At 41.2% G+C, this 20,873-nt stretch overlaps 1 protein-coding gene across 5 annotated transcripts in view; it reads left to right on the top strand.

Annotated features, from left to right (window-relative positions):
• Nucleotides 1–20,873, top strand: part of PLEK (pleckstrin) — a 58,568-nt gene that overhangs the window by 22,212 nt on the left and 15,483 nt on the right. For 3 of the 5 annotated variants that reach the window (XM_030877422.3, XM_060309827.2, XM_060309828.2), the window contains one exon: nucleotides 11,488–11,717. The exons of the other annotated variants lie outside the window; for them this stretch is intronic. In XM_030877422.3, coding sequence (XP_030733282.1) covers nucleotides 11,676–11,717 — 42 coding nt within the window. In that variant the 5' untranslated portion in view covers nucleotides 11,488–11,675. The remainder of the gene's footprint in view (nucleotides 1–11,487; nucleotides 11,718–20,873) is intronic. 5 annotated transcript variants of the gene reach the window in all.

Raw genomic sequence — 20,873 nt, 5'->3', positions numbered from 1 at the left:
CTCCTACCACGCTCTTGACAACTCTGAGTAAATCATTAAAATAAATGCTTTCTTCATTTATATGTAATTACTGCAAGAATACATGCACACTGTAACAAGTTCAAATCATAAGTGATTAAAGTGGAAGGTGAAAGCCTTCTGACTTCCCCGACTTCCTAAAACATTTGGGGTTGTGTTAACAGTTCTTTTTTTGTTTGTTTGGTTGGTTTTTTAGTTTTTAGTTTTTTGCAGTGAAAGCACAGGGTCCTAACCACTGGACCGCCTGGGAATTCCCAAGGTTAACAGTTTTGTGTGTTTCCTTCCACTTTCCTGAGCAGTGCACCTAGAAGAAGGCAGTTCTGAGACTTTGGCATTTACCTGCTCTGATGTGATGAAAAAGACCCTGTTGAAATATAAAATCACTGCTTTTAATGGAAAACACTTAAAATATCAATTCACCCTCTTTCATTTCCATATTTGTTTCATTCCTTTCTGTACTGTTTAAAATGTTTACTGGTTTGTACTATTTTGATAATCCAAAAAAATCCATGAGTATATTTACAAATATGTTAGAATTGGGATGACCTCTAAGGGATGTCGCCTGTTCCCCAAAACTATAAAAAAGAAATTTGTTATATTTATTATAGTGTATGCATATGACAGAGTGCTGAGAAAACTGTTCGAAATTTAGTTGAGGGGTTTTCTGTTGCTGTCCAGAGTTAAGGACAAAGGATCATACTGTAGCCTGTTCCCCTAACCTGCAAAAAGCAGGCGTTCCCTCCCTCAGATTAGGAGAGGACAAAATGGCAGGCACATGGGCTAAACTGAGCTTGCCACCTGCTTTTAAGTGGCCTGCAAGCTAAGACATTTTAAATAGAAAAATCAAAAGAAGATTAATATTTAGTGATACACGAACATGGTATGAAACTCAATTTCAGAGTTCACACAGAAAATTTTACTGGCACATAGCTACACTCATTCATTCATTCACATATTGTCAATGGTGACTTTTGCGCTTTTAAATTTTGGGAGGTACCAACCACATTGTTCCCCAAAGAGATTTTTACTAATTTATATTTTCACTAACAGTATATGGAAATACACTCATGCTCTCACCATTATAAAAAAAAATTTAAGTCTGATGGGCAAAAATGGTACATCCTAATTGTTTGAAGTTGCATTTTATTTTTTAATTGAAGTGTAGTTCATTTACAGTATTGTGTTAGTTTCAGGTGTACAGCAAAGTGATTCAGTTATACATATATATGTATATATCTATATTCTTCTTTTATTTTTCTGATTCTTTTCAATTATAGTTTCAAAAGATATTGCATATAGTTCCCTGTGCTATACAGTAAAACCTTGCTGTTTCTTAGGTTGCATTTTAAAAATTACTACTGAAGTGGGAATTTTTTCATCTTTATTGGTCATTTATAGTTATTTTGTGAAATGCTTTTTCATATCTTTTGACCCTTTTTTTCTCTTGGGTTTTTTCCTACTAGATTGGTAGGAGTCCTTCTTGTATTATGAAGAGTAATTTTTTGTATTTCATACTTATTTCAAATATTTTTCCAGGCTACCATTTATGCTTTCACTTAAAAAAAAACAAAACCCTAGTATTTACTAAGCACTTACTATTCAATACATACAGATACTCACCTAAGAGCTGTTCATACATTACCTCATTTACTTCCCATAGCGAGTTTGAGGTGGAGACTATTATTTTATTTATTTATTTATTTTTTAGGAATTTATTTTATTGAAGTATAGTTGATTTCCAATGTTGTGTTAATTTCTGCTGTACAGCAAAGCGGTCCATTTATACATACATATACATTCTTTTTCATATTCTTTGCCATTATGGTTTATCACAGGATATTGACTATAGTTCCCTGTGCTATATAGCAGGACCTTGTTTTTTGTCCACTCTATATATAATAGTTGGCATCTTCTAACTGAGGCAGGGACTATTATCACCCTAGTGTTAAAAACAAGGAAACAGAGTCTTAGACCACATGGCTAGGGAATAGTCGAGCTGGGATTAGAACCCAGACAGCTGGGTCTTGTGCCACAATCTTCGCCACTCTTCCATACGGCCTTCTTTGCAGGCATCACCCAACATCTCCTGTCATCTTCACAATAGTCCTAGAGGTGGGTGCCTTTGCTATCTGCATTTTACAGTTGAGGAAATGGAGGCTCAGAGAGGTCAGGCCATTTGCCCAAGGTGAGAGGTAGAGCTGGAATCTGAAAGTGAATCTGTCTCCAAAGTCTGTGTTCTTACAGTTTCCCAGCATCTCCCACTTTGAGGACCTTTCCCAAATGGAGGAGCTCTCAGCAGGGTTGGCTGAGCTCAGAAGGGCTTGGGAAGACCTTGCTAGGAACTGCAGGAGTCACAAGCCTTTGTGTTCAGGCCTCCTGAGCTCCTTTAAGCCCCGCCCAGTTTTCTGACCTTGCTTATTTAGAAAACTCCCTTCCTCCGTCCTAAACTTGCCCGTGCATCACAGTGGGATATGGCATTTATGCGCTGGTCAGTCTCTAATGGGACCCTTGAGTCTGTAGGACACTTGTGTCTCACAAGGCCCCTTTCTCCTTGTTCTGGACCACATCCTGCCTCCTACCTACTCTTGTTTTTGGAAACGAAAATTAATGTGAGAGCGCGTGGGTGGTGCTTGAATACACCATCTGTGTGAAAGGAGATTTCAGGGTCTGTGTTATGGGCAGCCTTCAAAAACAGTCACCTTATGGTGAGAGCTGGAGCAGGCATGTCAGGCCATGGGATGGAAATCATGTGTCAAGGACGTAGAACAACCAGATCAAAGGGGGTCTGGATCCCAACCCCCCAGAGCTGTATTGAGACACTGGATTGTTTAGGTTCAGCTTGTCGTATGAGAGAGGAATAAATGTATCTTGTTTAAGCCTCTGTTTTATTTGCTTTATTTATTTATTTATTTTTTGGCGGTATGCGAGCCTCTCACTGCTGCGGCCTCTCCCGTTGCGGAGCACAGGCTCCGGACGCGCAGGCTCAGCGGCCATGGCTCACGGGCCCAGCCGCTCCGCGGCATGTGGGATCTTCCCGGACAGGGCACGAACCCGTGCCCCCTGCATCGGCAGGCGGACTCTCAACCACTGCGCCACCAGGGAAGCCCAGCATACATTATCTGTCAGAGGCAATAGAGTAAATATTTTAGGTTTTGTGGGTCACATGCTCTCTGTCACAACTGCCAAACTCTACCTTTTAATGTAAAAGTGGCCGTAAACAAGACAGGGATGAATAAGTGGCTCCGTTCCAGTAAAACCTATTTATGACCCTGAAATGTGAATTTCATAAAATTTTCATGTGTCACAAAATCTTCCTTTTTTTTTTCCAACCATTTAAAAATGGAAAAACCGTTCTCAGCTGATAGGCCCTACAAAAAGCAAGTAGTGAGGGGGCTATGGCCTACAGGCTGTAGTCTGCTGACCCCTGCGCTAGACTATTGACAGAGCGCTTGTAAAAGAGGCAAACAAGCTCTACTCCCATCAGTGATCGCCCGGCTCCTGCCTGAGTATTGAGATTGGAAAGGTTGGGGAGATTTCCTTGGAGAGCCGTCCGTGTGCTGTACTCCCATCCCACTTCCCCATCCCCCATTTGGAAAGGGAGGACATGCTCCCTTCCCCTTGGACCAAGTGGAGAGGATTCAGGGGTACTTTCAGAGTGCTCCAAACTGGAAGTGTTTAAAGAAGGGAGCCCTTGGGTGGAGTACTTCTCACTAGGAGGCAGAGATGAAAGAAACGCACTGGAGCAAAGCTGCAGTCTCTCTGCCTGGAGGCCCAAGAGCTTGGATTCTGGGGCCAGATGCAGACTCCTTGAGGGGAAGCCTGCCTGGGGTAGCTTAAGAAGGATCCTTTCCACAGAGACCAACAGGAAGGATGAAGGGACCCTTTAAGGACAGCTTATCTGGTGAAACTCCAGAGGCTGCGGGGTGATGGCGGGGAACATCCAGGAGGAAGACCTTGTCCACATGGACGGGATTGTTGCCATCATCAGCAATGGCGGAACCAGGATGTACATCTTGGGAGAGAAGGAGCCAGGCACAGTGCATCTGCCGAGCGCCAGTGCCAGCTGGTAGCTGTGCCAGTCAGGCAGGACCCAGTCCAGGGCTGACACAAATGGGCTCAATGCAACTGAATGAGTGAGCAGCGCTGCTCATGGTGAGTGAGTCCACTGGAAAGGAATCTGCACCGTAGGGCATCTTTCATGCCCTTTAGGTTATCATGAAAAGCAGAGTTTTTCAAATAGTTTTAATGATGTACAAAACTGAGGAATTAAGGCACAGTGCCTAACAGTCTCTCCCCTCCCCCTAAGCCCAGGAGCTAAGGCAGATGTCCCAGATGTTTGACCCAGGGTCAGGCCTGATGATGTATCTTTCGCCATATCTACCTCCCCCTTAGATCCCGGAGAGTCCAGAAAAACCTGACCTAGCAAATAAGATTGGAGAAGGATAGGGCGAAGAAGCTGAGCAGAAACTTCCCTCTCCACTCCAGGGTTCAAATTGGGGCTGGGGAAACTGTAAGTTAAACAAAAATGTTTGGAGTGTTTAATATTAGACTGGACTATAATCAAGTTAATACGATAGGCTGATTTGGGTTGTTTGTTTTAAAAGCTAAGAGTTCTTGGGAAATACGTGGAAACTGCTCAAGATTTCACCCAAGGGGCCGAGAAGGAACTAACTGATCGTCAGAGTGGAGCTTTGAGAACAAGAATAGGTGCTTTGTGATTGTACCCTACTGGGTCTAGCTCCTTCAGGAACATGTTACAGTTGGCACTATCAAATCTTTTCAAATGTGCTGATTTTTTTGTTTGCTCGTTGTTCTTTAAGAGAGAGCTCTATATCTTTCAGTGTCAGAGTTGAAATGAGCTCTATCCCTGTTCATATCTTTCAAGCCCATTTCAAGGAAGTAGAAAAAATGTTAGATTTACTAGTGTTTTGTTTTAAAAGACCAGAAGCCTACTTGCTTGGGATAGTGGCAAGGAAATGGAAGCGAGGAGCTTCTGCAAGGTTCTGTTTGAGTTGCCGCTTGGTAGTTGTTTGGGGAACTCCTTTGGGCTGCAGCTAGCCTGTGAAGGGTCTATTGTTCATGGCAAAAGGCACCCCCTCTGGGCCTAGCAACCTCAGGATCACAGTGCTTAATTGGAGGAGGGTACTATTGCATACAAGAAAAAGGCATCCCTTCCCCAGGGCAGCACTGCTGGAGGTCTTGTCAGACACCTTGAATCTCGCCGCTGTGGCAAACTGTGCGCGTGTTCTATGAGCCTGCAGCTCCCGCTCGCCCACCCTTTCATCCAACAATTGCCCCTATCTACAGGCAGCAGTAGCATTGCCCCTTCTCCTCCTTCAGATCCACTCTCTGTACAAGGAGTGAGCTGACAGTAAGTGCCCAGCAGCGCTGTTCCACGGTGCTTGTTTTCCTGCACTTCTCCGAATGTGCTGGCAGGACTGGGATTTGGTTGGCATTGACCTTCAGCAGTCCATACTTCCAATAGCTAGTCCTCTCAGCTTGGCTGTATTAGTGGGATTCTTCTGGGGACCTATCCTCTTAGTTTTTGGTTGTCATTGTTGGTGTAAGACCTTTATTTAGTGATATCTCTAAAAATCTGAAATTTGAGTGCTTTCCATCTTTAGACAATTAGAGACTTACACACTGCATTAAAATCTTGAGATCACAAAGGTACACTCTTTTAAAAAGCAGTGTTCTCTACCTCCATGATCTTTACAGGGAGAGGAAGAACTGACAAAATGAAGTTTCCACTGCAAAACAGTCCTGAATGAATTTAAAGCCTTTCTGAACAAATAGGATGTAAACCTAACAATACGGAAATTTTCCCGTCAGAATCTCCATTTGAATGGGATAAAAATTAAGAAGGTGAAGATAAATTGGAAATGCTTTCTTTTTATCACAGTATTGAATACATTTTAGAATAGTTATAGATTTACAGAAAAATTTAGATAATACAGAGAGTTCCTAAATGCCCTCTACCCAGTTTCCTCTATTATTAACATTTACATTAATATGGCATATTTGTCACTATTCATTAACTGATATTGATACATAATTACTAACTAAAGTCGATACTTTGTTTAGATTTACTTGGTTTTCCCTTAATGTCCTTTCTCTGTCCTGGATCCCATCCCATGTTACATTTAGTCCTCATGTCTCCATAAGCTCCTCTTAGCTGTGATAATTTCTCAGAACTTCCTTGTTTTTTGATGACCTTGACAGTTTTGAGGAATGCTGGTCAAGTATTTTGCAGAATGTTCCTCAATTGAGGCTTGCCACATGATCAGATATCAAGAGTGCATACTTTCAACCTGACTTAACACCATTGATGTTGACCTTGATCACCAGGCTGAGGCTGTGTCTGTCAGTTTTCTCCACCATAAACTTACTCTTTTTTTCCTCTTTCCATGCTGTACTCTTTGGAAGGAAGTTATTATAAGCGGCCCATGATTAAGGAGTGGGGATTTAGCCTCCATCTTCTTGAAGGTGGAGTATTTACACAAATTAGTTGGAATTCTTGGGATAGATCTGCCTTTTCTCCCTCATTTATTTACCTGTTCAATCATTTATTTATCTATTTTATTCTTTGGGCTATAGTCCAATAGTGCTTTATCTATTTTGTTGTTTGAATTGTTCCAGCTTTGGCCATTGGGATCTCTTTCCGTTGGCTCCTGTGTCCCTTTGACGTAACCCATCATTGTGGTTTTATTTATTTATTTAAAAAACTTTTAGCACTTCCTTGCTTTCTGACACTACAAGATGCTCCAGGCTCATCTTGTATATTTCCTGTCCCAGTCCTAGAATCATCTGTTTCTCCAAGGACCCCTAGTTCCTTTCATTGGAGATAGTGTATCAAGATCTGGGCACTAGTGTCTTGATCAGTTTAGGTTGCTGTGACAAACTACTGCAGACTGAGTGTCTGATAAACAACAGAGATTTATTTCTCACAGTTCTGGAGGCTAGACATCCAAGATCAGGTTGTCACTGTAGTTGGGTTATGATGAGGGCCTTCTCCCATGTTGCAGACTGCTGTCTCCTCATTTTACCCCCACATGGCAGAAGATCAGAGAGAGAGAAAGCAAGCTCTCTTGTATCTTTTTATTAGGTCACTAATCCCATTCATGAGTGCTCTACCTTCATGGAGTAATTACCTCCCAAAGGCCCCATCTCCTAATACCATCACATTGGGGATTAGAATTTTGGAGACATATAAACACTTAGTCCATTGCACTGTGAACGCTGCTACCAGGGTGTTGTTGCTTCTAGGCTCTCAGTTGACAGAGCAAGGAAATATATGTGAAGCAAATGGGTATATGCATATATATACTTTTATATTTCTTTTATCATTTCCACATGAATTCTGTGTCTGTTGGGAAGAATTGCTTAATATGTGCTCTCAGTTATGCATTTTGAGCTGGAGGCCCATTGGGCAGCAACTAGATATTCTCTAATGGGTTTAAAGAAATCAACAACTTAAGGCTTTTCTTTCATTGGGAGATAATTCTCCATGGACCTCTTGTGCTTCCTCACAATTGGCAAGGAGAGACACTATCTTTTCAAGGATGTTTGTACAGTGAACAATAACCTTGGGAGATGGAGATAGGATCTCTCTGCAGAGCAAGGGCAGATTTGTTTACTGTCCAGTGTAATAAGGATAATGTCTCCTTCTGAGGCAAAGTTTGGGCAGGTTTGCTTGTAGTCCATGGTCAAAGATTGGGGCTCAGTAAGCTCCTGTATGTGCAGCATCCCTCTAGGCTGCTCCTTCTTTTCTCACAGCAACTGGGGACAAGAGGAACGACACAAACATGAAGCCTATCCTGCCTACTGTGTTGTGAGTAACAAAGTCCTTTGTCAAATTGTAAGGTCCGGAAGTCTTGTGTCTTCCAGCAGCTTCCACAAAACTGTGCAGACTAGTTGTAAGCTTGCACGTAGGTACACCTCAGACTTTTCTCTGGTTCTGACACCTTCATTTAGGTTGAGTACTAACAGTATTCCGATATTTCTCAGCTAGATGTAAGCCTTTTTTGGAGTTACCAATGCTGAAGAATAAGTTTTTAAAATTTTAAATTAAAAACATTTAAAACGTTTCAAAATAAAATCATCACTCACATACAATAAAAGGAAAATTTTATTTAGCTCATGAATTAAAGTGGGAGCCGGCCAGCTGTCACAACTGGTTCAAAGGAGAAGTCAAAGACAAATTGATATGGAGTAAAAGAACGGTAAAATCAATTTACAAATGGACAAAAAACTGGCTTTTTCCACAGGGAGTAGGGTGGGGTTGAACCTCCACCAGACAGAATTTATTTGCATGTCCATAGACAAGAATTATTTGCATTGTTATCAGGTATCCACAATTTATAGAGTTGTACAACAATTCAAATACATGGAAAGCACGAACTCCATAGAATCAGATAACCTGGAAAGGTGTGCTGTAAATGATGCCTAGTTTTCCACTGGAGACATGCAGTAATCTTTTTTGCTTATTCCAAAGTCTTAAATATTCTTTACACCAATAAAATGTACTGTAAGAATTGTTTCCAAGGTATTGATCCAATGTGAGAGAATTAAAAGGAGGACAGAAAGAGAGTTTTAAAAGTAAGCCTAGAAATATACACATAAAAAAGATATTGGAAGAGGTTCTAATTATCTGATCTGGGAATAGAATCCATCAGAGCAGAAGAGCATTTGCTCAGACTCCGTCCAGTAAGAGAAGGAAGTCCTAATAGGTCATTGATTCAGACAGTTCCCTCTAGTGACCACTAGGGGTCGCTAAGCAGGCATTTGGACCCCTGACCGGGGAGGCAGGGGTGGCAGCATCTAATCCAGCCGTGGTAATGCTCACCTGATTAACACATCTGGGAAGCTCATTGGTGGCAAGAGATTTTTCCCTAGTCCAGGGCCTGGCACATAGTAAGTATTCAATACATATTTCTTGAAAAGAATTATTCAGAATGCAGGGGGTGCTTTTACACTGTAGGCATCTAAGAGATACGATATTTCAGAGTAAGGATTCGTTAAGACTTCTGGTCATATTAGGACAAAAGGAGAAAACATTATAAATTAAAAGTCACTAGGTTAATCAAACTAAAAGAGATACATTTAGCCATGAAATTAGACTTGGTAAATCTGTGAACAGTTTCCATTGCCTGTACAAACACCAATGCAGCAAAATACTTGTGTCAATGCGGACCTGGCCGTCCTCCTTTTCTTTGTTTCTGTGTTGCTCAGATGCCATCAAATGTTGATTCTTCCACTCCTATCCCCCAAAACTTTCCAATTTCTTACTGATTTTGGTGCAATGAGAAACTGATGGCAAGTCATCTATAATTCTAAGGAATCGATTAGGATAAGATGAAAAGCGAAAAATAGAGGGGCAATGACTCTGGGTTAGATCCACAGCTGGAAGGAAGGAGGAGAGCGAATCAGGAGGCTCTTAGAAAACCCCGGGAACAGATCTTCTCCCTGCCCTTGACTTTCTGGCTCCTGATACGCCTTCTGTGGACATCTGTTGTTTTTGCCTGCCTAGGGGCCCTTCCCTCTTCTACTGTTAAGAGTGCCTTGATTTTACCCTGGGGGGATGAGGCCCTCTCCGACTGGATGGGGCTGTTCGTTCATGTGCTCCCCCCATCGGATGGCTGAGGGGTGAGCACTAAGCCAAGCTAGGCCAACCAAAGGCCCGGTCACTGGAAACTCTTGTAGAGCCTGAAAACCACCGGACTTCTTTCAACTTGGTGTCTCAGAGAGACCGTCCATTACTTCTTGCTTTGTAGAATCCCACAGCTGTGCTGTTTTCCATCCTTTCAGAGACCTGAGTCTTTATTTTTTCCTTCAAGTCCATGAGCCACCCCACATTCATCTAGTAAATTCCTATTTGCCTATATAAGCCAGAGTTTGTTTCTTCGTGACTGCAGCCGAAGAATGCTGACTGATGTAATGGGAGAAGGAAACTAGTCAAAAACCTAGTCCTATGTTACTTCTATAATCTCAGTTGAACTTATCATTGAAAAGGACTCGCCGTAAGGAAATGGAGACTCCTTGACAATGAGGCATTACTAACGTTTATGGACACATTATGTTCTAGACACTTTTCTAAACATTTACAAGTATTCTTATTTAAGAATACGTACCTAAGAATGACCCCATTGAATAAATGTTATTTTTTCCCATTTTACAGATGAGAAAACTGAGGCACAGATGATGAAATAACCTGCCCATTTTCACATGGCCAGGTTAACATTCTCAAAGTTTATTCTGTAGAATACAAGTTTTTCAGACGTGTATTAGTTTCCTAGGGCTGCTATAACAAGGCACCACAAACAGGGTGACTTAAAACAATAGAAATGTATTGTCTCACAGTTCTGAAGGCTAGAAGTCTGAAATCAACTGGCAGGGCCATGTTCGCTATGGCTGCTTTAGAGGAGAATCCCGGTCTGCCTCTTCTAACTTCTGGTATTTGCCGGCAATCCTTGGCATTCCTTGGCATGTAGAGGTATTCCTCCCATCTATGCCTCTGTTTCTCTCTGTGTGTCTCACTCCTCTTCTCCTAAGGACACTAGTCATATTGGATTAAGGGCCCACCTACTCCAGCATGACCTCATCCTAACTGATTACATCTGCTATACATTATTCCCAAATAAGGTCACATTCTAAGGTACTGGGGGTTAGGACTTATTTTGGGGGTCGGTCATTTTTAGATATTCATGTTAAATATGTTTTTGAGGGGTTTTTTTCCACTTTAACTTGTCACAAGAATGTTGATAGCGATTGCTCAAAAAAAGAATTATGTGGTCAAATAAATTTGAAAAACACAGGATTAACCACCATTACAGTAGGATTCTCGGCTGTAGTGCTTTGGGAGGGTCTTTAATTTGTTAAGCTGAAAGGGAGCCAGCAATCTGGGACTGTAACACACAATTTCTCAAACATGTTTGGGTATGAACTTCTTTCTACTGTGGGGTTAGTGGTGTGTGTGACACAGATCACAGGCCCGATGCGAGGTAGCAGCACCCTGTTAAGGACCCTCCCTACTCTTCTGGTCCTTAAGACAACTGCTTTCTTCTCTGAGCATGAGTTTCCTTATGTCTAAGATAGAGGCAACAATATCCTTTCCCCTGTGGGTTTCTTATAAGAACTATGCTAAATGAGGTAGGCTGAAACACACCTAGGAGAACACCTGGGACAGAAGTAGACATTCACTTAATAATAGTTGCCTTTGTTATGCTAACCAGACGGTTCTGAATTTCTGGGCATTTTGATTCAGCCTTTCTAGATATAATTCCTAAGCCAGGAAAATTTCCACCAGTAGGGTTTTCTTGTTCATTTTCCTTTTCCTTTCACCATTTTTTTCTCTTTAGGAGAATTATTTCCTTTATGATAATAAAAATTGACCTTAGGTAAATATTCGACCCAACTGTACTTTTGACAAATCTCCAATGTTAGCAAAGAATGGGTTGTTTCACTCTGCAGTTCCTTATTCTAATCTTCCACCCCGGTGAGGGGAAGAGGATGTGATCACGCGATTGCCAGCAGAGGGGAAACTGTGAAAGGGCCCTCGCTCTAGAAAAGCAGCCCACAACGGCCCCAGCTCTCAGAGGAGGGCGAGCTTCTGAGGCGACTTCTGCGGCGGGACTCGGCCATCTCTTTGTCCGTCCGACATGGAACCAAAGCGGATCAGAGAGGGCTACCTTGTGAAGAGGGTAAGCAAAGTGCCACCTGAAAGGGTGTCCCTGGAGATAGGGTGGGGGAGGATTGGAGTCCAGCTTTGCACTCTCTACCTGCTGAACCTATTGGGCTGAAACGGGAGAGCATCGCAGCCTGTAGAAGGTTGGAGTGGTGCGGAGAAGCCAGTACGTGTTCCATTGCCTTCTGGTTCTTAAAAGTGAATGAATCCAGCTCAGGCGTCAGCACAGCTTGATTTTGTGGGGCTGAGAATTCCAGACGACAGGGTCTGGAAATCCTTCAGGATCTAAAGCATCCTTTTCAAGAGTCACACATGTGTGTTATGCTAGAAGACTGAAACTCTTCTTCTATAGAGGTTACTAGGCGAAACTATTCATTTGTTATTTAAATTCTTCTTCCCCTCTTTTTTTGTTTTGGAAAAGAGGAAGAAGAAAATATTAAAGATGAGCGGATATAATGATACAGTAATGGTAGCTTATTCATCCTTTTTTTATTGGACTGAAATCTCTTCACTCACAGTTCTTAGTGAATTTGTATAACGTGCTGTTAAGTTGGTAGGTAGATTAACCATTTTAAAGATTAGAAAACAGAGACACAAGTTTACTCAAAAATGCTTGGTTTCACTGGTGTGGCATCAGGAAATTGAATTTCATTAGCACTGCTGGTTTTTCTCCTGATGGTGGGTGTGTGCTGTGTCACTGTGATACTCCCCAAGAGGGTGAGTTCACACATAGGGCTCGTTGGCATCCTGTGGACAACACCTATATGAACATGTAACTCACACCCACCCAAGTGAGTTCAGGGCGTTAGAAGTGAACTGAACTCAGTACGTTCCAGTTTTTAATTGAATGAGAGCATAATGGGACTCTGTTTTAGGCCATCCATGCTTTAACATTTTAACCTGAAAATTCTACTAAGAGGAGGTTAAACTGCTCACAGTGCTGCCTGATTCTGTTTTGATTTAAATCTGGAAGGGGCCTTAGACCATCTGACCTCATTCCCTCATTTCCACAAGAGTAAGCGGAGACCCAGAAGCTGGGTGACTGCTCCAAGTCACATGGCTGTGACAGATTTGGGACCAGAAACTCACTCCCTGACTCCTGGCACTGAGCTCTGTCCAGTACACTGGGATTTTCATTGAGTAAATTCAATCTAAGTTAGGGTTTGTAATGTGTCTATGGTCGTGAGAGTTACGAGTAGATGCCAGAGAATAAATGAGCCCTCAGCTGGTATTCTTTCTAGCTAGTCATATTTTGAAACATCCTTTGGAAAAGACACATGTATATACACAGAGGTGTACGTAGACTCTTTGCAATAGGCACTAATACTCTCTTGAGAGCCAACAGTAATTAATGTTGACATTTCTTTCCTGGTCACTTAGGCTAGTATCCTGAGAAGAACAGGTGAATGGAAATATTTTCTGCAAAGGTTTTTTGTTTGTTTGTTTTTTTAAAAAAACAATTTAAGCATTTTGTAATTAAAATTGCTGTTATATTGTATACTTACATTTTAAACTCTATAAATTACAAATGATTAAAAGACTCAATCTCTAATAAGTGAATCTGCCCCACTAGAATATGACGATGAAAGAGTTAGGGTTGGCAAGCATATGGACTTAAATTAATAAATTTTTAAATCAGTGAGAGTAATTCTCTCAGATCATAGCCTGTAAAAGTCAGTCTAGAAAAAGTACCTAGAAAAAAACATGGTGAAATTTCATATTTATTTTTCCAGTTTATATCTCCCATAATTTTCATGTCTACAATTTACATCTTCATACTTTTTGCATTTTTCTCTGGGGCCTTTTGAACCCTCTCTGTTATAATGTGTTAGGATTCTCTAATTTGTTATTTTAAAGAAATACTTGATTCAGAGATTCCCTTTGTCAGCTGCAGAACTGAAGTCAGAATTTCCCAGTAAGGTGCCAAACTTCCTAACTTCTTTAGACGTCATTTTTTTTCTCTTTCAGATACTTCATATACATGGGTTAAAAAGTATTTGTCAGGAACCTAGCACACAGTAGATGGTACCTAAGTCACAATGATTATTAATATCAGTATTGCTGTATGCTTCAGTAGATAGGCAGTCCTCTCCTAGACGCTATTGGTCATATGCCCTGCTTCCTGGATTGGTTGCCAAGTTAATAGTGAAGAAAAGAGCATGAAGATCTTTCTCTGACAAGTCTGGGAGATGCCTTGACTATAGTCATTGATGTTAAAGCACGACAGGCGATAATATATGTCTCCCCCGGTTCACCTTTTTTTCTTACGCAGTTTAAGATATCTGGGTGGTAATAGAGAATATATTTCTCCTTATTCTTGTTTTATGAAATAATTTTATTGGATATAAAGATGTTTTGGGTGGAAAAAATATAACATTAGAATATACTAGTACAAGGATTTTGTCAAGTCAGTAATCTTGGGCTCGGTAGTCAATGGTATCGACTATATAATGTTTCTGCTTTTCTTCTGTGCAAGATAACTGTCCACATTTCACAATTCAGGTTTCCTCCTTTGCCTCCCTCCTGAGATCTTTAAATAGAGTTGATGGTTAAGAGCAGGAGGGAAAATACATGATTCTGTCATTTTGCAGCTTTTTCATTCTAAAGAAGACCCGGATTTTCTTGCCTCAAAGTCTTGCCACTTTGACTTCAAAAAAAAGAGCACTTAGAGCCTGCCATGTAGCAGCTAGCCACTGTATGAACTCCATCTCATTCAATCCTATCCACCCTATACCCTTATCCCCATCTTACAGATGAGAAACTGAGGCTCAGAGAGAATAAGTGGCTTGCCAGTAAGAGGACAGCCTGGGATTCAAACCCAGGCTTGCCCAACCACAAAGCCCACCATCTCGTTGATCCCAGGAAGCCTTCTGAAAAGCAGGCTTCCCAAGCCAGCAAAAGGGAGGTGAGATGAACTTTGCAGAGCCAGAGTGGGGCCTGGACAAACTGTACTGTGGGCAAGAGTGTGTGTAGTGACCTCAACCTCCCTTTTCCTCTGATTAGGGGGTTACTTCCAGCTAATAAACATATTTTGGAGGTCCTTGAAAATATACTACTGATTTGGATATGTTTATAATCATAGCTTAAAAAAAGAGAGAGGAGCAGATTACACGCAACCAACAACCTAGACTCCACCAAGTCACGTCACCAACCAGTCTCATTCCTAGAGGTTTATGCAGCCAACTGTCGTTTCTATGACAACAGCCAGCATGTTGAGTGGCAGGGCTGACCCAAGGAGTGTTTTAGGAATTTAGGTGGCCTGTGAGGCTGGGGGAAAGCACAGGAATCAGGGTGGTGAGAAAGAGAAGGACAAGAGGCTTGGTCAGGAAAGAAAAGGGCTGCAAAAAAGATGATGTTCTGATAGAAGGAGGAAAGCCTGGGGCAAAACAGAGGGCAGGACTCAGGGGTCTCTGCCCAGCAATTCTTTTGAACGGCTACCTTGTCTTCCAGACACCATGAAATAATCCCTCTTGATTCGCACACATTGATTCATTGTCATCAGAGTAGCCAACATATGTAGAGCTTACCCTGCAGCAGGGACAGAGCTAAGCATTTAATGCATTAATGCTATATATATATATATATAGTGGGTACAACTATTACCCTTACTTTACAGTGGAGGAAAGTTAGGTACAGAGAGGCAAAGGGCCTTGCCTAAGGTCACACGGCTATTCAGTGGCCGAGATTGACTGGAACCCAGCAGTGTGGTCCCAGTGTCACAGAGAGCTGTGCCTAACCGTGTTATACGTGGCCCTCATGGGCTCAGATTGCAGTGATTTTCTCTTCCAAAGCACTGTTGCTGTGATGTGTGGTGCCCAGGAGAACCTTAGGCCAGAATGACTTCATAGTATTGCCTACAAGACTGTGTCATCTTATCTGCCTATATGGTTACCATTTTTTGAGCACCTACTACAAGCTAGGCATAGTGATCAGCCCTTTAAGTGTATTATCTTATTTAATCTTTAGAACAATGGGAAATTGGTAGTATTATTATTTTCATTTTATAAGTGAGGAGACTAAGTTTTGGAAAAATGAAGTAGCTTGCCTAAGGTCACACAGCTTAGAAGAGGCAAAGTTGAAATTTGAACCGAAATCCCTAAGACTCCAGAAAACATGCTGTTAGACACTTTGTGTCATTTTTCTATTGCTAACCTAATATGTTTTTATTGAGAACTTGTCCAACCTGGAAGAGTTTTTTTATGTAAAAAATATTCTACTGAACAGATTCGTTTCCTTGCCTTCAAAGTATTCAAACTGGCACAAAATGACCATTGATCTGGGATGTTATACAAGTGATGTCATAGATCAGGTTGGACAACTAGATGAAGCAATTTATGATGTAGCAGAAATAAGGACTTCATAGAAGCAACACCAACTTAAAATAACATGTCCCATGAGTGTGGGAGAATAGATGATACTCACTCACAGTTCTGCTTTTGTTCAATATGTCGTTTTGACCATCATATAGTTTTCCTTTAAATTCTAGCTATATGTCAACATAGGAAAAGAGAAGTTTGAAGAAAAGGAGAAGTGAAAGGAGGTGTCTTCACTTGGTGGGAGATGTCTGGGAGGGGCTCGGCACCACAATCAAGCTGTCCCCTCCCTCGGCAATGAGTCATGGCTTCTTTCTGTGAAGCCACACATGCGCAGGAAGGCCTGTCTCAGTTTGTGCATTCATCACACCGCCCTGGAGTTGCAGGTCCAGGTCACTCTCTCCCCTGTTAGATTGTGAACATCTTGAGAGCAAAGATGGCGTCTCGTTCATGGTTATACCCCAACACCCAGGCCAGTGTCTGAAGCATGGGAGCTGCTTTATCTTTCATTATTTGTAGAGAAACCAAAAAAATCTCGGGGGTTCATATTATGGTAACTTAAAAAAATAATTTCTAATGGGGTCATTTTTAGGTATTCATGTTAAATATGTTTTTGAGGGGATTTTTTTGCAGTTTTGTTTTGTTTTTGCTTGCAGGTGAAGCCCAAGTGTTCAGATGAAGGCAAGGGCATCTGGAATTAGAAGACTAAAGGCATAATAGTAATAACACGTTTTTAGAACAGATGTGTAGAATCTGAGGATTGAAAGGAATGTAACATATTTTGATAAGCATTTAACTGAACTTCTCATCTGTGGCCTGAATTTCTTTTACTACTCTGTTCACAAGCGTGCTAGAAGACCTCTTGTGCCAGGGAACTCACTAATTTAACTTTCTCCCTTAAGTTATGCAGCAAACTGTTTTCTTCTGAAACTTTCACCTACTGAGACTTCAAAACAATCGAAATGTTTCACACCCTTGAAGACAGTCCTTATCCACCCTGCCTGTCCCTTTCTGGGCTAAAACCTACCAGTTCCAACAATTTCCCCAAGAGAGATGCCATCCTGTCACTCTCTTTTGAACAGCCTTCACTTTATCTGTAGCTTTGAGGTTTCCTGAGGTCAAGTTCATTCTCCAGGTGCAACCATAAGTACAGAATTACAGGGACTAGATACTATTTATTGGGTGCTCCCTATGTTCTGGATATTGCCCTAAGCAATGTTCGTGGATTATTTTATTTAATCTCCCAATCATCCTAAGAAATAGGTGATAGCATTATCCTCATTTGCCAGATGTAGAAAACGAGGTTTAGGGGCTTCCCTGGTGGCGCAGTGGTTGAGAGTCTGCCTGCCGATGCAGGGGACACGGGTTCGTGCCCCGGTCCGGGAAGATCCCACATGCCGCGGAGCGGCTGAGCCCGTGAGCCATGGCCGCTGAGCCTGTGCGTCCGGAGCCTGTGCTCCGCAAGGGGAGAGGCCACAGCTGTGAGAGGCCCACGTACCGCAAAAAAAAAAAAAAAAAAAAAAAAAAAAAAGCCTGGGCCACCCAGCTCCATGGTCACCTACCGGTGATGCTCCATTTAAAGTTAGAACGTTACTTTCCTATGCTTCTATTTATATAGCCTACAAATGACTTTAGTTTTTTTCATAGCCCACATCAAACTGCTGACCAATAGAGCTCCTTTTTTTTCCCCACGCGCCCATTTTCCCAAATCTTCACCAATACATTTTATAAATCTTTTAAAAAAATGTATTGAAGAATAAGTTTATATTTTGTTTAATTTGCATTTGTTTAAATGCTGTTGAAGCAGTACATTTTTATGTTTATTGGACCCAAGCATTTCTTCTTTTGAGAACTGGCTGTTTCTATTGTTTGTCCATTTAAAAAAAACATTGAGAGGGTTTGTATATTTATTATTAATTCTAAAGGGTTAAAAAGTATATTAAGGGGCTTCCCTGGTGGCACAGTGGTTGAGAGTCCGCCTGCTGATGCAGGGGACGCGGGTTCGTGCCCTGGTCTGGGAGGATCCCACATGCCGCAGAGTGGCTGGGCCCGTGAGCCATGGCCGTTGAGCCTGCACGTCCGGAACCTGTGCTCCGCAACGGGAGAGGCCACAACAGTGAGAGGCCCGCGTAACCCCCCCCCAAAAATATATATATTAAGGATATTAACCTTTAATTATATGATACTATATTATAAATATTCATACCTTTTAATTTGCTTTTCAGTTGTTCAGGGTTTTTGTTGTTGTTGTTGTTTGTTCATTTGTTTTTTTACTGTACAGAAATTCAATTTTTTTAAGTGGTCAAATATCTTGAGCTTTAAGATTTCTTCTTTTGGTATCATGCAACGTCAGACTCTTATGCACTAAACTAACCACTTCCATGATGATGTACAGTGACTCACTTGGAAACTTTAAATTTGACTCAACATTTAAAACCTGCCCATTCTGACATGTAATTGTATAGGTTTTGTCCTATAATGGAGGAAAGCAGGCATATGCCACATATATATTTACTTACATATATAAACCTTATATATTTATAGTATCATAAAACATATTATTATATAGGATCATATTATGATGTGATTTACAATTTAGATGTTTTATGATTTTATGTACACACATATACACATATATGAGGTTATATATATAGCTGGCTAAGTGGCCTAAAAATTGATTTAGATTCAAGAATGACTCAGTGAGAACCAAAATGAAGATGGCATCTAAGGGGAATGGAAAGAACATAAAATTAGGAATCAGGAGGCCTGGATTCTAATCTCAGTCCCACATTAACTGGTCAGGTGTACTAGGCCCAGTCACTTAAAGTGGCCTCAGCTTTCTTACGTGTATGATGAGGCTGTTGGTAGATGATCCTAAATGCCTTTCTGGCATGGGCAGTCCGTGATCACACTTCTGGGTTTGCTCTTGGGTGACCACCAAGAAGGTTAAGGACAGAGAAGGGTAAATATAGCGGTCATGGAGAGGAGGTGCTGTCAGGTTATCCAGGGAGAAGCCAGCAGGTGCAGAGGAGAGAGATGACCCAGAATTCCATCATCCTAACCTAACTAACCACTACCAAGACTGGAACAAAGTCCCACTTTATAAGCTGTCCGATTTCCCTTGTTTTACCAAGTATCAGCCTCCTCAATGCCCCTGAATCCCAAATGACACATCCTCCACCCAGTGAGCTGTCAGACCCTGAGGCTGCATTTGAATTAGTAAAGCACAAACTCATTTTGAATAGTTGGCTCCGGAGTAGTTTTATTTTATTTTTATTTTATTTATTTATTTATTTTTGCGGTATGCGGACCTCTCACTGTTGTGGCCTCTCCCGCTGCAGAGCACAGGCTCCGGACGCGCAGGCTCAGCGGCCATGGCTCACGGGCCCAGCCGCTCCACGGCGTGTGGGATCTTCCAGGACCGGGGCACGAACCTGTGTCCCCTGCATCGGCAGGCAGACTCTCAACCACTGCACCACCAGGGAAGCCCGGGAGTAGTTTTATTTTAATGGTCTACGGAAGGAATATAGTGCTGGCTGACGTCTCCTAATTTTATCCCGGTTCCAAGGTCAAAAGCCCTGAGTGACTCTGGCAGTTATAAATCTTTGATAGGTCAGAAGTGGAATATAAAATTTGAGACTTGAAAGGCATTTCAGCAGTCATCTAGTCCAACTTCTTACTCCTAGCTCTGTGAATAGATCTTTTATTAATTTCATTTATTTAAAAGTTTTTAGACTTGTCTATAGATTTCCCTAAAAGCACATCCCAAATTTTAGTATGTAGTAGTATCATGTGTTGTTCATTTATTTATTAATTTTTCCCAATTATTTTGAACATTTTCAAACCCACAGAGAAGTGGAGAAAATAGTATGACTACCTATATACTCTTTCCCTAGGTTTATGAATTGTTAACACATGGCTACATTTGTCTTATCTCTGTATTTCTATATAAATATACACACATATTTTTATGCTGAGATATTTGAGAATAAGTCAGCTTATCATGCTCCCTCATGCCTAAATATGTCAAAATATATCTTCTAAGAATTAGAACATTCTCCACAGTTTTCCAAATTGGATGTACCATTTTGCACTCCTGCCAGCCACGTATGGGAGTTCCAGTTACGTCCTTGCCAAGTCTTGCTCTTCTCAAGCTTTCAAAATTTTAGATGCTCTAGTGGGTGTGCAGAGGTATTTCATTGTGGTTTTAATCTGCATTTCCCTGATGGATAATGATGTTAAACACTTTTTCAGAGATTTTTTTTTTAATGTAGTGCCTCTTCCAGTCTTTTGCCCATTAAAAAAAATAGATTATTTGTATTTTTTCTTATTGATTTGCAGGAACTCTTTATATTCTGAGTTTCTCTCTGATAGATGTAAAACAGAAGGACATTTGATTGAAATTATTTCATGTGTTGGCATAGTGTCTGACCTTGCCCATTTTTTCAAAAAGGGAAATAATTCAGTGCTAGCATGAATAATTATTCTGCATGTTCAGAAAAGAGATAGTGTGTATTAATTTAACACTTTTTTTTTCAGTCACTAAAACAAAGGAAACACTTGGACAAGCAAAATGATAGTCCCACAAGTATTTATCTTCTTTGCATAAATAGTCTTCCTTTTGGGAAACTGGACCTTTATATAGAGGCTGTTTGTATTTTAAGATAACCAACAGGATCTTCTGGGAACTGGATGATAACCCCATTTTGTGGTAGTCATGACAGGGTGACATCGTGGGTTCAAAGATAAGAGGCATAGAACCCTGTTCTCTTCCTTTTCCAAAACCCTCCCAAAATATAGATAAAAAAGAGAGACTTCCTTGATGTAGTCAGAACAGTTATCTGTTGATAAAGGGACAG

This window comes from Globicephala melas, chromosome 12, assembly GCF_963455315.2.
Source record: "Globicephala melas chromosome 12, mGloMel1.2, whole genome shotgun sequence".
In the NCBI taxonomy this organism is placed as follows: domain Eukaryota; kingdom Metazoa; phylum Chordata; class Mammalia; order Artiodactyla; family Delphinidae; genus Globicephala; species Globicephala melas.
Note: the sequence above shows the minus strand (reverse complement) of the source record. Positions and strands in the feature narration are given on the sequence as shown.